We start from the raw sequence: 19,045 nt of genomic DNA, 5'->3' as shown, positions 1-19,045 counted from the left end.
TGGTTCCCAGGGTCAGGCTTAGCTACTGCAAATGGAATCTGCCAGTTTTCAGCAGCAGTTGGTCCCCTGGGGCTCTGAGACCCTGCTGCACTCAGGTCCGTATATGGACAGGCCTGGAGCTAGCCTGCAGCCCGGCCCTTGCCTCCTAATGGGCTTCATCCCTGCTCTCTTGGTATGAGTCCCTGCTCACCTTCAAGGAGCCCTACCTGGTTGAATCCGGTGGACACAAGGTGCTCCTGGGTGCCTGTCCAGGCCAGTCGGCCATCCTTGCTATTCTCATGGGCCTGTGTGCTCTGCAGGAGGAAGGAGACAGAGTTGAGCCACGTCAGGGCCACTTACCTGAGAGCCCCACAAAGCACAGGAGGGGCCAGGTAGGGGGCCCCTAGGGGCCGGCTGGAGGTGGGGGAGGCCTCATGTCACTACAGGATGGACCTCAGCTGAAGGCAGTGCTGCACCTAGAGGGCAGACCCAGCCACCCAGATTGGGCTCAGTCTCCCCCCTCATAAAGGAATTGTCAGGCTGTCTTGCTCACTATCAGGCCCCCTTGCTACAGAGACTCAGGGTAGTAGCATATCATTGTCCCTGCAGGTGTACTGGAGGCAGCATTCAGCTGCTGGTCACCATCCCCAGGCTTTGGGGAACTGAGTGCCCTCTCAGAATTTCATTTTTCCCATTTGTGCATGAAGCTCATGTTGCCCAAGCTGCCTACTTCCTAGGGCTGTGGAGAGGATCAACTGAAACTACATGTGAGAGAAACAAGCCTGCTGCAAAGCGCTGTGCAAATCAAGGGATTACTAGAATTACTGCTGCCGCCCCACGCTGCCAGGGGGCTGGGGAGAGGGCATGGTGCCAAGCTCTGCAGAACGTCCTTGGAAAGGGCAGAGCAGTGCCCCTCTTTGCCCTCCTGTGGTGCTGGAGCTGCCAGCTGGAAAGCTCCCTGGGACCCAGGGATGAGAGGCTCTAGTTCATTCCACAAGCGACCCTGTCCCCTGGGCCCAGGCAGGGGGGAGTCCAGGCGGCCAGAGGAAATGCAAACAGCTCCCTCCCAGTCACCCTGGCCTCTAGAGCCTGAGACAAAAGACCCTGTTACCAAAAATAGCTCACCCCAAACTGTGGCCAGCTTCCTCCAAGCTTCCCACGATCTCCTTGGGAATGAATGAGGGAGGGAAGCAGCCTGCGAGGAGCTGGCTCAGCACCCCTTCCCCAGCCTGCAGAGGCAGACCCCAGCGTGGGAGACCATCGGAAACAGCTCAGCGTCATTCAAGGGGCTTTTCTCACTGCTTACTTCCCACCCAGCCACAGCCGGCACAGATAAGTCAGAGCTAGAGCCTGAGAACCAGGAACCCGCATTCCTCTCTCCACGAAAGAGGACAGAGGGGTCAGGGTGAGGGTCAGCCCCATCCCCAACACCCTAGAGTAGGTCAGAAGTGTCACATGGGCTCTTGCCCTCTCAACAGAGTGCAAATACCCCATATGTAAGCAGCAAACCAGATGGTTCACAATGCATTTGAACACCATTCATTCAACAGACATGCGAAGTCTCCCAAAGGTCAGGCACTGTTCTAGGAGCTGGTGGTGGGGCCAAACAGATCTCAGATGGTCACGTACTTGGTGAAGCTGCTCATTCATTTTCTCAATGCAAGCATTTGAGCTGCATACTATACTAGGTGCTGGAGACACAGTGAACAGAAAAGATCTCCAAACTCGTAAAATATACAAGTCAGTGCCTGGCTGGGCATGGCTCAGCGGTTGAGTGTCGACCTAGGATCCAGGAGATTGCAGTTCAATTCCTGGTCAGAGCACATGCTCAGGCTGTGGGCTTGATCCCCAGTTGGGGGTGTGCAGGAGGCAGCCGATCAATGACGACTCTCACATCATTGATTTCTTTCTCTCTCTCCCTCTCCCTTAAAGATATCAATAAAGAAAAAAGAAAAAAAAAGAATATACAAGTCAGGAGGCAGATGTGAACCAAACAGAAATAACTATGTCACTACATGTTATTACAAATACCACAAAAAGGTAAAGTGGAGGTTAAGGGTGCAAGCTTTGGAGTCAGACTGCCTGGATGAAAACCTTGCCCTGCCACTGAGGGCCTCATCCCAGTATGAGATACTCAACATCTCTGTGCCTCAGTTTCCTTATCTGCAAAAAGAGCACCATAGTGGGATCTACTCTGGAGGGCAGTTTTGAAGAGTGCTAACAGTGGTGAAGTGTACTCAGGGTCTAAAGCATGACAAAAGAGTACAGTAAGAGTATAACTGCAAGAAACAGACTTAAGGTAACATTTAAGATGTGAAGGATCAGCAGGGGTGAGCCATGCAAGGAGTGCAGGGGGCCTGGGAGAGCAAAGGGCCCAGCTCAGAGGGTGGGTGGGGGCAACAGAGAGGAGGTGACACCCAGCTAGCAGGGACCTCAGGCAATGATGGAGTGGTTTTTCATTCAGAGGCACAGGTTGGGGTTGGAACATACCTCAGCCCATATCTCCCACCTTCCTATTTTACACATGGAGAAACCAGAAGCCCAGAGAGGAAGCTATTGGCTTCAAGTCACCAGCAAGACAGCTGTTGGCTATTTGTGCCTCCTGCCCCTGTGGGCTGAGTCCATGGTTATTGTTTCCTATCTGTGCAAGAGGAACCTAAGGTGAGGAGACAGAGCCACAGCTAGAAGGTAGCAAAGCCTGGAACACAAAAAGCCCAGCGTCCTGGCTGTGCCCCAGCTACCTCAGGCTTCTAACAAATGTCCCTGGAAAAACTCACACTGGGGAAAACAGGCCCCTGGGCCCAGGCAGTGGGGCGGGGGTGGGCAGTGTGGGCTGGAGAGTCCCATTTGCCCTGCGGCTTTCCACTTGTACCTTCTGATCTCCAAACCAAGAAGTGAAGACAAGGTAAGAGCTTAGGCTGAGCCTAGTGTGTCCGCTGTGGGCATGCCCAGTTCAGTCTTCCCAGGGGCCATGGGAAGCCTCATGGATGGGGAAGGGATGACCACTGACTCCCTCCCCTCTCCTCTATCTCTAGATCACTGGTGTGACTTTTATATTCAAAAATAACAAGTTCTGCCTGGCTGGGTGTGGCTCAGTGGTTGAGCGTCGACCTAGGATCCAGGTGATCATGGTTTGATTCCCGGTCAGGAGACATGCCCAGGTTGCGAACTCGATCCCCAGTCGGGGGCATGCAGGAGGCAGCCCACCAATGACTCTCTCATCATTGATGTTTCTATCTCTCTCTCCCTCTCCTTTCCTCTCTCTGAAATCAATAAAGATATATTTAAAAAAAAAATAAGTTCTTGCATGGCTGGGTGTGACTCAGCTGTTGAGCGTCGACCTAAGATCCAGGCGATCAGGGTTTGATTCCCAGTCAGGGCACATGCCCAGGTTGCGGGCTCAATCCCTAGTCAGGGGCATGCAGGAGGCAGCCGATCAATGACTCTCTCATTATTGATGTTTCTATCTCTCCCTCTCCCTCTCCCTCTCCTTCTTCCCTCCTCTCTCTGAAATCAATAAAGACATATTAAAAAAAAAATTACAAGTTGTTCTTCTTGGACCTCAGTGGAACCCAGGGAAAAGGAGCCCTCTTTCCAGATCCCCAGATTCTCATTCTCTCTCTCTCATTCTCCTGAGGCAGCAAGGAGGCTGCAGCTGCGACTCAGGCATCCTGCTAACCCAAGCCCCAGCCCTGTCAAAGGAGGCCCAAGGAGAAGCCACTGGTGGTAATCCCAAGCCTGCAGGCCAGGCCTTGGGGGATTCCCTCTCACAGGGGACAGCCTTTGTCCAAACAGTCAGCAGGGCATCCTGCTCATGGAGAAGCTCCCCAGATCCCCCACACCTATCTCCATAAGAGAACAGGAGGGGCTGAGATCAGGCAGTACCTGCCCAGTAGAGGGGCACCAGGAACAAGTGCATACCATTCTGGCTGCAGTGCAGCCAAATACCTCCTCTCTGTTGCCCCAGCAACATTTCCTGTATGGGGCAAGGTAGCTGGAGGAGCTGACCTGGGCTCCCTCTTAAGGTGAGGGGACCTTCTCTAGTGGTAAGATATCCAACCCATCTACCCATGCTCCTCCTCAGCTATGCTCAGTGCTGGGCTCCAGATGCACACCCCTTCAGGCCTGTCCAACACTGGGGTGCTCAGAAGGGACAGGTCTACCCGCTCACACCACTAATCAAAGGGCTTGTCCCAGTCCCCCTCCTGCCCCTGACAGGGTACTAAAGCCTCACTACTCCCTGGACACCCCCTCAGCTGTGGGCCACTACTTCCCGTGGCACACCCATGGTTTCGGACACTTCCACCTGGGCTCTGGCACAGGAAAGGGACAGCAGAGGGGCCCAGGGGCTCCCAGACCAAGCCTGCCCCTGCTTTCAGCTGTGTGACCCTGGGGCAGAAATGATCAAAGGGCAGACTTTATAAGTCAGTCATGAGGGTGGAAAGAGGTGGTTCATGCCAAGGGCCTAGGACTTAATAAATGATCATATATAAATGAAATCTAAAGACCAAGTAGGGGGTGTGAATGGGGGGAGCTGCCCAAGCGTCCCCTGCTCTGAGCCAGAGACAGGGTCCAAAAAAGGCAGCAGAGGGAGGACTCCCCAGGCCTCCCCTCCAGGCTATGGGGACAGCCACTGGAGCAGGGAGGGCAGAGGTTGGATCAAAGGCAACACTTCCTTCCTTGACACTCTTCCCCATCCCCAACAACGTTCCCCTCTAGTGGGAAAGGAGGATCTTAGGAGAAGGTGCTCCCAGAAGGCCTATCCCTGGAGCTGGCCCCTTGGCTCACACCAACCCTGGCCGCCAGCAGCGGTTTTCCTAATAGAAGCCAGGTGTGGGCCAGATGCCCTGGGCGGAAGTAGGGGGGCAGGGCCGTCACAGGCAGCATTCCAGGACCACTGCCCCCACACCAGCACAGGCACTGTCCCAGCAGCAGGGAGGGGGTGGGAGCCGCCCACGCTCTTCCCAGGTCTCCTCACCGAGAAGCCCCTATAGGGGGGCTCCCTCCAAAACCAGATCTTCTCCCTTCCTCTTCTAGGAACTTGAAGCCCCTTGGACGACAGCCACTGCTTCTCTACCTCAGCACCATTACCATCCCCTCCTTACTGGAGGATAGAAGGAGATGTGGAGGAGGAGGAAGTGGAGGAGGAGGGACAGGGAGGAGACATCCAGGCCAGGGAGCCAAAAATGCCCAGTCAGGCTATGGATGAGGGTGCCACACACCGTGCCCCGAGACCTTGGGTAGGAGAGGGTGACCTGAGAAAGCTGAGGGGACAGGGCTTCAATCTCCCTCCTTCAAGCTAAGCCTGGGACCCCCTTTCCAGGCAAAGGCTTGGAGACTAGCCACAGAAAGCTACAGTGAAGCTCACTGCTCACACCCACACTGCCCTAAGGCTCAGATTCAGCTATCCCCACCAGCCATAGGAAGACAGCCTGGCAGAAGGGAGTGCTGAAGCCACTTCTGCCCAGCTTGGATCACCTGTCAGAACAGGGCCTCCCTTTGGTCTTCAGCCAGCCAGAAGTGGAACTGACTGGACTATCTTGGGCAAAAAGCTGCAATCGGCTATGTGAGGGGGATTGTGTGGGCACACCTATGAGGGGATGTGTGTGGGGGGTGTGAAAGGGCTCCTAACTACTGCTAGTTGGGTTTAAACTGGTGGGTTACCCTTGACCCCAGGTGGGGAAACAAGTTCTAGAAATGGAGACCAGGGTGTCTGTGATGGGACTGGGCTTCACTGGGGAGGTCCTCCCTGAGTTGGCAGTAGGGCCCTGAACTTTACCTTCCTTGGGAGAAGGCTCCTCAGCTTCTAGAAAAATCTTTTTTAAAATATAAATCCACTCATCTCTTTTTTCAAAATATTTTTTAAAATGTAAACCCACTCATTTCTTCTTAAAACTCTGGTGCTTCCCACAGCAAAGGTGACAGGCCTTTCACCATGGCCCTCACTCCTGGAACAAGCTGGTCCCACTTCTGGCTGGCTATGTGTGTCCATTTGTACCACTCAGTCCTCAGCTCCGAGCTATTTCCTCAGGGAAGCATTAAACTGCTTCAACAAGAGTAGCCCCTCAGCAAGTACCTCGTGTGTCTGTCTCATTCACCACAGAACATTCTATGCCTGGCACCAAGCTGCTGTAGAATGAAGGAATGACTCCCAAGTGGCTCACTGCCTATAACATGAACCTAGGACCCAGCCTTCCCACTCAGAACTCATAAGGCCACACACACCCCGTGAACAACCACAGACAAAACCAAACACACTCACTGCTGTGCACCACAGATCTGGCAGGCCCCCAGCACAGCCCACAGACCCTGGGCAAAGACTAAGGGTTTGCCAACTATGAGACTGGAGGGGTGCAGAAGGCAGGTTCCTTTTTCCTGTGTCTTTTGGTTCCTCTGTGGCTAGCCTCTGCTGACCATGCCAGGAAGGGTGGGTGGAGATGAGGGTCTTAAAGGAGAGGAAGCTGGAATCTCAAATTAGCATCCTGAAGCCACAGGACGCCTCCAGTGAAGGCCCGTGGGCAGTCTAGCTGTGCCCCACCCTGAGATCAAAGCCAGAACCTCCCAGGACCCAGAATATGCTTCTCGGAAAGAGCTGGAGCCCACCTCTTAGGTGACCCACACACACCCGCTGGGCCTGGCCAGGGATATGGGGTGTGGCGGAATCTGTCTGCCAGGAGGCTAAGCCTGCCCCTGCCTGCACCTGTTGGAGCCACTGGGACCTCAACAGAGCCCTGCTGCCCACACAACTCACCTGGGAGGCCTCAGGCTTTGCTCTGGGGTCAAAGATCCTCAGCTGCTTGTCCTGGAAAAGCAAAGAGGAGGCAATAAGAGCACAATTAAGGTGGGCTGGGTAACTGGGGGGCAGCCTGTCTCCTATATCCCAGGCTCTGAGGGTCCTACCCCCAGTACACAGGGCTGGTACCCAGCACCAGGAGACCCTTCCCCAGACTTGTTCCTTCTTCTCATCACAGGGGGCAGGCTCCTTTTCCTGCCTCAGTCACTCACAATAGAGAAGCCACTGAAAAGATTTCACACTTCCTAAGTACCAGGCATGTTACACACAGGATCTCTCCCCAACTTTACAACCACATCATGAGGCAGTGCTATCACCATGACCCCTTCACAGATGGAGAAACTGAAACCCAGAATCAAACTCTAGGCCATCAGCTGCTAAACATGTGTCCAGCCCTGTGCTTGGCCTAGGCCAAACGGGCTCACAGGACAACATCATTTCTATACCTAAAAAATTTGGTGTCACACAAGGCAGTGCCAGGGCTAGACTGAGGCAGAGGCTCCTAGCCTGGCACCCACCTGATGCCCATCCTCCCAGACAGTTGCCACTTCTCCCACTTTTTTTTAAGTTTTATAATTGGAGACCTTAGTGAGGTTACGTGTGCCATGAGAACCCACTCTACACCACAAGACTGCTACCTCAGTGTTGGCCATACTCTGGAGTCCGTGACTGGTTTGACTTTAATACAGTAACTATGCATTTGGTCTGTACTGATCATGGAATAAACACATTAAAAAACAAACAAAGCCAGCCAGGCATGGCTCAGCAGTTGAGCATCAACCTAGGATCCAGGAGATCAAGGTTCAATTCCTGGACAGGGCATGTGCCCGGGTTGCGGGCTCGATCCCCAGTTGGGGGCATGCAGGAGGCAGCCAATCAATGACTCTCTCACCATTGATGTTTCTATCTCTCTTTCCCTCTCCCTTCTTCTCTCTGAAATCAATAAAAACATATATTTAAGAAAAGAAAGAAAGAAATGGGAGAGAGGGGGTGCCGAATCTGCATCCACTATTTGCAGGCTTGGCCATGATAAATTCTTTTTTTTTAACTGATTTGAGAGAGAAAGGGAGTGAGGGAGAAAAAACAAGAGAGAGAGAAACACTGATGTGAGAGAGAAACATTGATTGGCTGCCTCTGGTATGCGCCCTTGACCAGGGATTGAACCTGCACATAGATATGTGCCCTGATAGGGAATCTAGCCCGCGGCCTTTTTGGTGAATGGGACAGTGCTCCAACCAACTGAGCCACCTGGCTGGGGCAGCCACGATAAATTCTTAAGTACTAAAAGGTGGACGCAGAATCGCATGGCATGGCGCAATCCTACTGTGGTAGAAATAAACAAAAACCCCTATTTGTCTAACCAGGTTTTTATAGGTTTTGCAAGTCTGCTGAGCAAGGAGAAAGATGGTGATCAGTACAAGCCATGTGTTAAAGATGGGAACCAGGGCCGGGGATGTGGGGGTTGATTAGCTTTTCCTTTTTATACCCTAGAATGACTCCACTTTGTTTCAATCATCATGGATTCATACTTTCATATTTTGAAAAACTGCACCCGCAACGAACAACTGGAATTTGGAATTAAAAACACAATACCACTTACAACAGCACCAAAAATATAAAAATACTTAGCTATCAACCTAACAAAATATGTACAGGATCAATATGAGGAATACAGTAAAACCCTCATGAAAGAAATCAAAGAACTAAATAAACGAAGAGAGAGGGACTCCACATTCATGGACAGGAAGACTCAATATTATCAAGATGTCAGTTCTTCCCAACTTAAATATAGATTCGATGCATTCCCAATGAAAACTCCAGCAAGTTATATTGTAGACATTGACAAACTGATTCTAAAGTTTATATGGACAAAAGACTCACAGTAGTTGACTCAATATGAAAGGAGAACAAAGTCAGAAAACTGACATTACCTGAATTTGCTCTAAAGGAACAGTAATCAAGACAATGTGGTACTGGCATAAGAACAGATGAACAGATTGAAGGAGTAGAATAGAAAGCCCAGAAATAGACCCCCCCATAGCCAACTGATCTTTGAGAAAGGAGCAAAGGCAATACAATGAGGAAAAGATAGTCTTTTCAACAAATAGTACAAGAACAATTGGAAATCCACACGCAAAAAAATAAATCTAGACCTAGACTTTACCCCTTTCATAAAAATTAACTCAAAATGGATCACATACCTAACTGTAAAAAGCAAACCTATAAAACGTCTAGAAGATAATGTAGGAGGAAATCTAGGTGACCTTGCGTTTGGCAATGACTATTTAGATACAACACCAAAAGTATGATCTATGAAAGAAAAATTAGTAAGTTGGACTTGATTAAAATTAAAAACTTCTGTTCTGAAAAAGATATTAAGAAAAGGAAAAGACAAGCCACAGACTGGGAGAAAATATTTGCAAAGCACGTATCTGAGAAAGGACTTGTATCCAAAATATACAAAAAACCCCACTTAAAACTCAAAAATAAGAAAACAAGCAAACCCAATTAAAAAAAGGCAAAGATTTGAATAGACCCTCACTAAAAAGATACACTGATGAAAAATGAACATGTGAAAAAATGCTTAATACCAAATCTCATTAGAGAACTGTAAATTTAAACAACAATGTACACAACAACCAGTACACACCTACTAGAATAGCTAAAATCCAAAAAAATGAAGACACCAAATGCTAACGAGGATGTGGAGCAACAGGAACTCTCATTCACTGCTGATGGGAATGCAAAATTATACAGCCACTTTGGAAGATAGTTTGGCAGTTTCTTACAAAGCAAAAAATATTCTTACCATATGATCCAGCAATTGTGCTCTTAAAGTATTTATTCAGATGAATTAAAACTTAAGTCCACATAAATGTTTACAGCAATTAAATCATAACTGCAAAAAACTGAAAGCAACCAAGATGTCCCCCCAGTAAGTGAATAAATACACTGTGCTACATTCACACAATGGAATATTATTCAGTGATAAAAAGAAATAGCTAAGACCCCAAACCATAAAACTCCTAGAAGAAAACATAGGGGAAAAGCTTCATGACGTTGGACATGGTAATGACTTCTTAGATATAACACCAATGTACAGGGAACAAAAGCAAAAATAGACAAATGGGACTACATCAAGCTTAACTTTTGTTAATCAAAGAACACAATCAACAGAGTAAAAAGACAACCTATGGACTGAAAGAAAACATTTGCAAATCATGTATAAGGGATTAACATCTAGAATATATAAAGAACTCATACAACTCCAGAACAAAAAGTCAAGTAACCCAATTAAAAAATAAGTGAAGGCCCTGCCGGGCCTGGCTCAGCTGTTGAGCGCTGACCTAGGATCCAGGAGATCGTGGTTTGATTCCTGGCCAGAGCACACGCCTGGGTTGTGGGCTCGATCCCCAGTTGGGGGCATGCAGGAGGCAGCCGATCAATGGCGACTCTATCATCATTGATGTTTCAACTCACTCTCCTTCTCCCTTCCTCTCTCTGAAATCAATAAAGATATATTAAAAAAAAAAATAATAATGATAAGTGAAGAATTTAAATAGACATTTCTCCAAAGATATACAAGTGACCAAGAAGCATATGAAAATATATTCAACATCACTAATCTTCAGAGGAATGCATATCAACACCACAATGAAGTATTTTCTCACACCCATTAGGATGACTACTATAAAAAATCCAGAAATAACAAGTGTTGGTGGGAATGTGGATAAATTGGAACTCTTGGGTACTGTTGGTGGGAATGTCAAATAGTAAAGCCACTAGGAAAATAGCGTGGTACTTCCTCAAAAAATTAAAAATAGAATTACCATATGATCCAGCAATTCCACTTCAGAGTATATACCAAAAAGAATTGGAAACAAGGACATAAATAGATATCTCTGCACACCCATGTTCAAAGCACACAGTAGCTAAAACATGGAAGCAACTCAAGTGTCTATTGTGGATGGATGGAGAAACAAAATGTGGTATATATGTACAATGGAATATTATTCAGTCGCAAAAAGGAAGGAAATCCTGTCACATGCTACACGAATGAATGGACTTTGAGGACATCATGCTAAATGAAGTAAACCAGTCACAAAAAGACAAATACTGTATGATTCCACTCATATGCAGTATCTAAAGTAGTCAAATTCATAGAGATAGTAGAATGGTGGTTGTCAGGGACTGGGGGAGGGGGCAAAGGAAAGTTGTTTCATGGGTGTCGAGTTTCAGTTCTACAGATGAAAAAGTTCTGGAGATGTTTCACAACAATGTAAATATACTTAACATTACTGAACCGTATACTTAAAGATGGTTTTATGATATGTGTTTTTACCACAATTAAAAAAAATAGCTATCAGTCCACAAAAAGACATGAAGGAACCAAAAATGCATATTACTAAGTGAAAGAAGCCAATGTGAAAGGCTATACATTGTATGACTTCAACTATACGGTATTTGGGAAAAGATAAAACTTACAGAGACAGCAAAAAGATCAGTGGTTGCCAGTGGTTTGGGGACAGGGAAGGAGGGATGAATAGGTGAAGCATGGGGCACTTTTAGGGTGATAAAATTATTCTGTATGATGCTGTAATAGTGAGTACTGACACTATGCATTTGTCAAAACCCACAGAACGCACATCAAAGATGAACCCTATGGGCTTTAATAATAATGTAGCAATGTTGGTTTAATTGTAACAAATGCACCACATCAATGCAAGAATGGGAAGGGGAAGAGGGGATATGGGAACTTTTAGTACTATCTGCTCAATGTTTCTTGATCACCACTGCCTGGGTGCCTGGGATGCAGAGAGAGCAAATGGTCCTCACTGAGTTCTGGACTCTGAGGCACCTCAGGTGGTCACGGGAAACTTCAGGGAGGAACCTAGACCTAAGTTAAATCTCAAAGGACAAGTAGAACTTGCATTGGGAAGAGAAAGGCATTTGAAGAGGTAGAAAAGCATGAGCAAAGATGTGGAGGCATGAGCTTGTTAGCATGTGATGTGGAGGGGAAGAGATAGCCATGTCAGAAAAGTGGGTGGCAGGAATAGAGGGGCAGTGGGGAAGCACAAAGCTGGACGAGGGAGGGGCCAGTCCAGAGATGGCCTGGAAAGCCAGACTTCCCTTGGCAGACCTGTCCCAGGCTTTCCTGACACACCTCAGCAGGTTCCCAGGGTTCTTGGGTCACTCCTGGCAAAGCTTTCCCCACTACAGTTTAGTGAGCACTTGCTATGTGTCAGGCAGACACCAGGCACAGTCCAGGATTAGCTCTAAAGCACCACTCCACTGCACAGGATTCAATTTAGAGATGGAGATCAGGCAACCAAGGACAGCAAGGGACAGAGATTGGCAGAAAGAACAGAGAGAGGGAGAGAGGACAGAGAGAGGCAGAGAGAGACAAGAAACACAGAGAGGCAGAAAGGGGACACAGAGAGAAAACAATAGAAGGGGACAGAGGAACAGAGAGGGGACAACTATAGACAGTGGAAGACAACAAGGGACAGAGACAGGGAAGTGAGAGATAAAGGAGAGGGAGAGACAGAGATGCTGGGTAAGAGAGACCCCCTCCTGTCAGCAAGGGCAACTCACACCTGAGTGGCAGAGCCATTGTGGAGAGCCAGTGGCCTGAATTCAAACACCAACTCCACCATTCAGGTGCTCTGTTACCTGGACAAGCCCAGAACCCTTGGTAGGATGATGGCAGCACCTTCCACGAGTCAGTAACAGTCTCGGCACATGAGCAGTTCCTAAAGACAGTTGGGCCATCTAAACAGTGCTCAGATTGGGTACTGGAGACTGGTCTGGTGCTAATGGGGGCCTACAGGCCCAGACAGAGGGGGTGGCATAAGCTGTGAGGGATGGCATGTCCCTGCTGGGCTCACAGGCACAGAGTGGGAGCTTAGCGGGAGCCTGGCTATCCATGAGGCCAGCGCACCCCCTAGTGGCTGCCTGGAGAAGCTTAGGTGGAGTTGGGTCCACGCCTTTCAGGGGAATCTCAGGCCCTGGAGGAACAGCTGCTCCAAGGCAGGATGGGAGTCAGGCCGGGCACTAGGGAGGTTTCCTCACCAGCAGGGAGATGGTGCTAAGTGGTGGGAGGTTTTGGTGGGAAGCATCTCACAGCTTCCTCCCTATCACTCAGTGCCTGTCTCTCTCACACATGCCAAGGATAAGCAGGGCAGAGAGGGTATCTCATTGGAGGGGGAGTTCAGAGCCTAAATGCAGGACTCTGACAGGTTGTTCCCCCCACCTGAGATGCCTGTCCCCTCCTCAGTGAGAGCTCATACCTAAGGACCAGTCCAGACCTCACTGTTCCTTGGAAGTCATGCTTACCAGCCTTTACCCTAAGCAACAGCCACATGACCACCTTGTCCTGAAACAGCAGCCAATGTCTGAAACCCACTGTTTAATGAGCCAAATGGGGGGGGGGGGGAGTTCATAAAGACTAGGAAATGGGTAAGTGAAATAAGCCAGTCAGAGAAAGACAAGTACCATATGATTTCACTTATATGTGGAATCTAATGAACAAACAAATAAGAAATAAGATAGAATCAGACTCATAGATACAGAGAACAGACTGACAGCTGTCAGAGGGAAGGAGGGTAGGGAAGCTGGGTGAAAAAGGTGAAGGGATTAGGCAAAAAAATCCAAACAACAAAAACTCTCACAGATACAGACAACAGCATGGTGTTTACCAGAGGGAAAGGGGGTGGGGGAGGTAGAAGAGGGTAAAGCAGGGATAGAGGGTGATGGAAGGGGGCATGACGTGGGGTGGTGAACACACACTACAATATACAAATGATGTATTATAGAATTGTACACCTGAAACCTATATAATTTTATTAACCAATGTCACTCCAAATAAATTCAATTTTTAAAAAAATTAAAAAAAAAAAAAAAAGACTAGGAAATGGGGCCAAGGTGGGAAAAAAATAGAGTTGGAAATAGATCCCACCAAGTATGCAGACACGGCCTATTCTCCTTCAGAGGTGTTCTCACCCCCTCCCCCTCCCCCTCCCAACCAGCTCCTGTCCCCCATTCCCTCTCTGGGCCAAACTTCCCAGAAGAGCCCTTGCAGGCTTTTTCTCGCCTTCCCCCCACTCTTCACATGCAGCTTCAGGGCACAGTATACCCCAAAAGGTCCTGAAGGCCACCCACGTCCCCAAATCCAACAGGTGTGTGTCCTTCGCCTCTTTACAGACTCTTACCACATAAACACAGATAGTGCCTACCCTCCCATCTTCAGCTCAGCTTGCTGCCCAGAGCCCCAGTCCATGGACTCAAATGATACCTCCACTTGGATGTCTCAGGTACCTCAAACCCAAAAGGCCTACAACCAATACCTGGGAGTGCCCAATCTCAGTGCCAGGTTTCTCCTCCAGCCTATAACCCAGGAGCCAGCCTCACAACCCCCCACTCCTCACATCCGGCCCACACCAACCCGCAGCTCATCCCCAAGTCTTTCCCTCTGTACCACCTATGGTTGAGGACACTCCTCTTCTCCCCCAGAAGTTGTAGCATCTTCACTTTTGTTATGGGCCCCCTGCAATGCTCTGTCCACAAGGCCGCTTTCAAAATGCAAATCTGCTCACTTCACACCACAGCCCATCCCTCTGGCTTTAAATATTACAGTGTTTTCCAGTTGCTTCTCCAGTAACAAGCACAACCCTTATGCACTCGACTCTGCTCTCTGCACCCAGTCCTGCCTGGCCCCTGCACCCAAACCTGCAGCTTCTAGCACCTCTCTCTGTCCTATGCCATTAACCTTTCCTTCAGGCCAAGCCTTCCCAGCTCTGTTGACCAGCTCAAAGCACTTCATGTCTCTCTCTCAGATCCCATTTCACAGGTTAATTATTGTTTCATCTGTATGATCCCAACGCACATTGGCTGCCCACCTCATGGGACTGGGTGAGCACCGGGCCTGGTGTCAGCGAGGACCATGAGGTCTGCTGACTGAGTATGAGGGTTGACATGGTGTCCTGAGTCTAGATCCTCCTAAAAGTTTGGACAAATCAGAGAGGCAGGCAGGTGAGGCTGCCTAAAGTTTGTGACAGGAGCCAGATGGCTCAAACCAGAGCCCAGCAGGGCCAGCGGGGGCTTTACTTGGGCCCTTATCTGATAGGGACCCCAGGCCCTGGTACCAAGCAAGGTAGGGTAGGGGTTTGCAGATGCAGGTGTGAGCCAGAAAGTGGGAGGCCATCTGATGTGGGGGAGGGGTTCGAGAAGGCCTATCCTTGGTGCTCTTCTGCCCCATAAATACCGCTCAGGCCTGATAGATATAGTGTAGAATGTGTGCCCACGACACCATAGCCCTGAGAAGAGCGGGGCATGCCTCAGGCCCCCCAAAGGCACTTACTTGAGCCTCACTGTCCACCTGCTTACCTTGCATATTGTGCTCACCAGGGCTCCATCCCAGCTCCAGACAGCACCCTGCACCAGGTCCCTGTGGGCTGCCAGCTCTGCAGAGAAGCAGCCAAGGTTAAGAGGGGCACCAGGGTACCCACACCCTACCCTGGGCAATGAGAACACAGGGAAGCAGGTGGGCATAGTTGGGGGTAACTCCTGGGGCAAAGGCAGCAGCCACCAGGGTCCCTTCTCAGGTGAGAGAATCAAGGGCAGCAGCTCTTCCCAGATATGCTGTACTATATCCAGGGGCTCCTTCCTCAGCTCTACCATTATCAGGCCATGCCCCTACTCTAAAACCTTCCAAGGCTCCCTGCTCCTCACCCCACCACAACAGAACTGTTGTGCTGTGCTGAGGAGTCATGAAGCCCTCAGCACCGTGCTGGGCACAAGATATAGCCAGGGTGACTCCCTAATGACATCTGTCTGGTGACCTTCACCTCTGTTTCAAGGGTCAGGCTGGTCTCCTTGACTGTGCCAGGAACTCTTTGGAGGCAAATCCTGCACCTTGTATTTTCTTCTTTTCGTCTGTTTGTTTTTAAAGTATCAGGATTTTTTTTTAAATTGATTTCAGAGGGAGGAAGAGATAGAAACATCAATGATGAGAGAGAGTCATTCATTGGTTGCCTCCTGCACACCTCCGACTGGGGATCAAGCCTGCAACCCGGGCAATTGCCCTGACCGGAAATCGAACTGTGATCTCCTGGTTCATAGGTTGACTCTCAACCACTGAGCCATGCCAGCCAGGCTGCACCTTGTACTTTCCATCTCTTGAGGCACAAGATGCCTCCATGGTGGGCACTGGCTGATGCTGTCAGGAGGGAGCCCCTGAGACACCCAGTTATGCTACTAATGGCCCTTGGCCTCAGCCCCAACATGAGCTTGGCCTACCCGGGACACTGCACAGCTCTGGGGTGCCAGTCTGTTCTTTAACTCTCAGAGCCTTGTGTGTGTGTATCTAATTTATTGACTTTAGAGAGAGGAAGGGAGAGAGAGAAACATCAATTTGTGGTTCCACTTACTTATGCATTCATTGACTGATTCTTGTGCCCTGGATGGGATTGAATCTACAACCTTGGTGTATCGGGATGACACTCTAACCAACTAAACTACCTGGCTAGGGCTGAGCCTTGTCAGGGAGGGCTCTGCAAAAAGGACTGTGACACTACCACAAAAAATACCTGGGCTCAGGTGTGGTTTGCAATGCTGGGTCATAACGAGTCAAATACTGAGTAGTCTGGCCCAAAGTTGTCATCATCTATGCATGCTCTGGATGTCTGTGCCACTCCCTCCAAATTTCACATGCTGAAACCTAACCCCCACTGTGATAAAAGCTGGAGGCGGGGCCCTTGGGAGGTGATTAGCTCATGAGGGGGGAGCACCCATGAATGGGATTTATACTCTTATAAAAGGGGCCCCAGAGAGCTGCCTCGCCTCTTCCGCCATGTGGAGACACAGGGAATAAGATAGCTGGCTACAAATCAGGAAGCAGGTTCTCACTAGACACCAAATCGGATGGCACCCTGACCTTGAACTTCTAGCCTCCAGAACTGTGAGAAATAAATTTCTATTGTTTATAAACCACCCAGTCTATGGGATTTTGTTATAGTAGCCCATACAGACTAGGACAATCTATATTGGGAAAATGAAAGAAACACATGGCAAGGCAGGGATGGGTTGGGGCTATGAGAGAGCAAAAAATCCTCACCTCCCAGGCAGAAGTCAACAGTTTTTTTTTTTCAAAACTGAAATGACATACAACTCAAGAAATAACAGTATAAGAAAGTTATTTAGCAGTAGCCGGTTTGGCTCAGTGATTAAAGAGTCAGCCCGCGGACTGAAGGGTCCTGGGTTTGATTCTGGCCAAGGGCACATACCTTGGTTGCAGACTTGATCCCCAGCCCTGGCTGGGGAGCATTTGGGAGGCAACCAATCCATGTGTCTTTGTCAAGTCAATGTTTTTCTCTCTCTTCCACTCTCTCTGAAAAGCAATGGAAAAAAATCCTCAGGTGAGGATTAAAGAAAAAAAAGGAAGTTATTTAGACATATGGAGGAAAAAGCAGAAAAAACATCTAAGTGAGATGAAAACAGATGCTATGGGAAATGGAGAGGGTGGGGTATTCATAATTAAGACTTGGTTTTATACTATGTAGAAGTAAGTTCTTGATACTTACTTTATAACTCATGACATAAACAAAGAAATGGAACATTATCCAGGAGGAGGCTGCACAGAGAGTGACATGTCTTGTATGGCCCATACCTGTTAGGGGCTGCTGCTTGGCTACATCCCAGACCTTCACGGCCGTGCCTGCCGTGCTCACCAGGATACCATCCACGGTGGGGTGGAATTGCAGGACCTCCACCTGGGTGTCCTCAGGGCCCAGCAGAAGCCCAGGCCCCGAGGGCAGTGCCTGGCCAGGGGCTGGCAGGCGCCATAGCTTAATCTGTGGGAAAGAGAAGTCTGTGAGCCCAGGACAAGGAGGGGTCTCACTGTCTCCAGCCTGCCTTGCCTGGGGCTGCCCCCAACTCCAGGGATCATGCTTGGGAACGAGGCTGTGTGTGTGTGTTGGGGAAAGGAGGGAGACCTGGCTCAGGATTGTTAGTGTAGTTGAAGACTGGGAGGAAATGGGAGCAGGGGAACCAGGGGCTCTGATCCATCTCTTCCAGGCCTCCCATACCACCCCAGCCCTGCTGTCCTCAGGCAATCAAGCAGCAGGACAGCAGGTCACAGACAGGGCTCTGGCAAGTGCACAGGAGTATATGGGAGCTGGTATGGGTTAAGGAACTAAGAAAGCCTGGGCTAGCCCAGCCCTGTACTGCAAGTCTGTGGAGGAGCTGAGGTATAGTGTGGGGGGGGGGGCTGGACTTGGAGGGAGCAGGGCCCCAGAGGCTCAAGGGGCTCAGAAGGCCCCAACTAGGAGTGGGTGAGGCATTTAGAAGCTCTTCCAATGGCTTAACTCACCATTCTATCTGCTGAGCCCGTGGCCAGGAGGAAGTCATCAAAGGGAGAGAAGTCCAAGTCTGTGACCAGGTCTGCGGGAGAGGAATAGATTACTCAGGCCAAATAAGAACCTGCCAAAACATCCGGCTTCCAGCCCAAGATGCTCTTTTCCCAAGGCCGGGAATCAAAGCCCAGGGCTTCAGAGGTGATACCTCTGTACACACAGCAGAAAGCTCAAAGTTCTAGAAGGAGGGCGCCTCTACAAACCATGGGCAAATGCCATAGGCCTGCCTACAACACGTTTTCCCAAGAGCCCTGTGGACACAGGGTGGCCAAAGACCTGGAATGGAGAGGTCAGCAGGAGAAAGGGCAAAAAACTCCTCGGATTGCCCCGGCTGGTGTGGCTCAGGTGGCTGAGTGTCATCCCATGCACCGAAAGGTCACTGGTTTGATTCCTGGTCAGGGCTCATAGCCAGGTTGTGGGTTCAATCCCCGGTCAGGGTGCATGCAGGAGGCAGCCGATCAATGACTCTCTCATCATTGATGTTTCTATTTCTCTCTCTCCCCCTTTCCCTTCCTCTCTCTGAAATCAATAAAGACATATTTTAATTAATTAATTAATTAATTGATTAAAAAGAAAAGGTATTTCTATTAAAAAACAAAACAAAACAAAACCTCCTCAGATTACCAGGAACCTGCAGTCACCTAAAATCCAGAGCCCAGCCTGGCCAGGCGTGGCCCAGCAGTTGAGCATCAACCTAGGATCCAAGAGATCGCAGCTTAATTCCCAGTCAGGGCATGTGTGCAGGTTGCGGGCTCTATCCCCAGTCGGGGGCATGCAGGAGGCAGCCAATCGATGACGACTCTCATCATTGCTGTTTCTATCTCTCTGTCTCCCTCTCCCTTCCTCTCTCTGAAATCAATAA

The 19,045-nt window shown here is 49.4% G+C and overlaps 1 protein-coding gene across 1 annotated transcript in view; it reads right to left on the bottom strand.

Moving 5' to 3' along the window:
- CORO7 (coronin 7) overlaps positions 1–19,045 on the bottom strand; it is a 69,810-nt gene that overhangs the window by 44,120 nt on the left and 6,645 nt on the right. Inside the window, exons 4-8 of the mRNA XM_087815674.1 lie at positions 18,141–18,211; positions 17,439–17,622; positions 15,158–15,234; positions 6,731–6,781; positions 207–293 (exon numbers count right to left, since the gene is read on the bottom strand). Of these exons, the coding sequence (XP_087671800.1) occupies positions 207–293; positions 6,731–6,781; positions 15,158–15,234; positions 17,439–17,622; positions 18,141–18,211 (470 nt within the window). The remainder of the gene's footprint in view (positions 1–206; positions 294–6,730; positions 6,782–15,157; positions 15,235–17,438; positions 17,623–18,140; positions 18,212–19,045) is intronic.

Source organism: Miniopterus natalensis, chromosome 3 (assembly GCF_054644295.1).
Source record: "Miniopterus natalensis isolate mMinNat1 chromosome 3, mMinNat1.hap1, whole genome shotgun sequence".
Taxonomy (NCBI): domain Eukaryota; kingdom Metazoa; phylum Chordata; class Mammalia; order Chiroptera; family Miniopteridae; genus Miniopterus; species Miniopterus natalensis.
The sequence above is the reverse complement of the archived record's forward strand: the minus strand, read 5'-3'. Positions and strand labels throughout refer to the sequence as shown.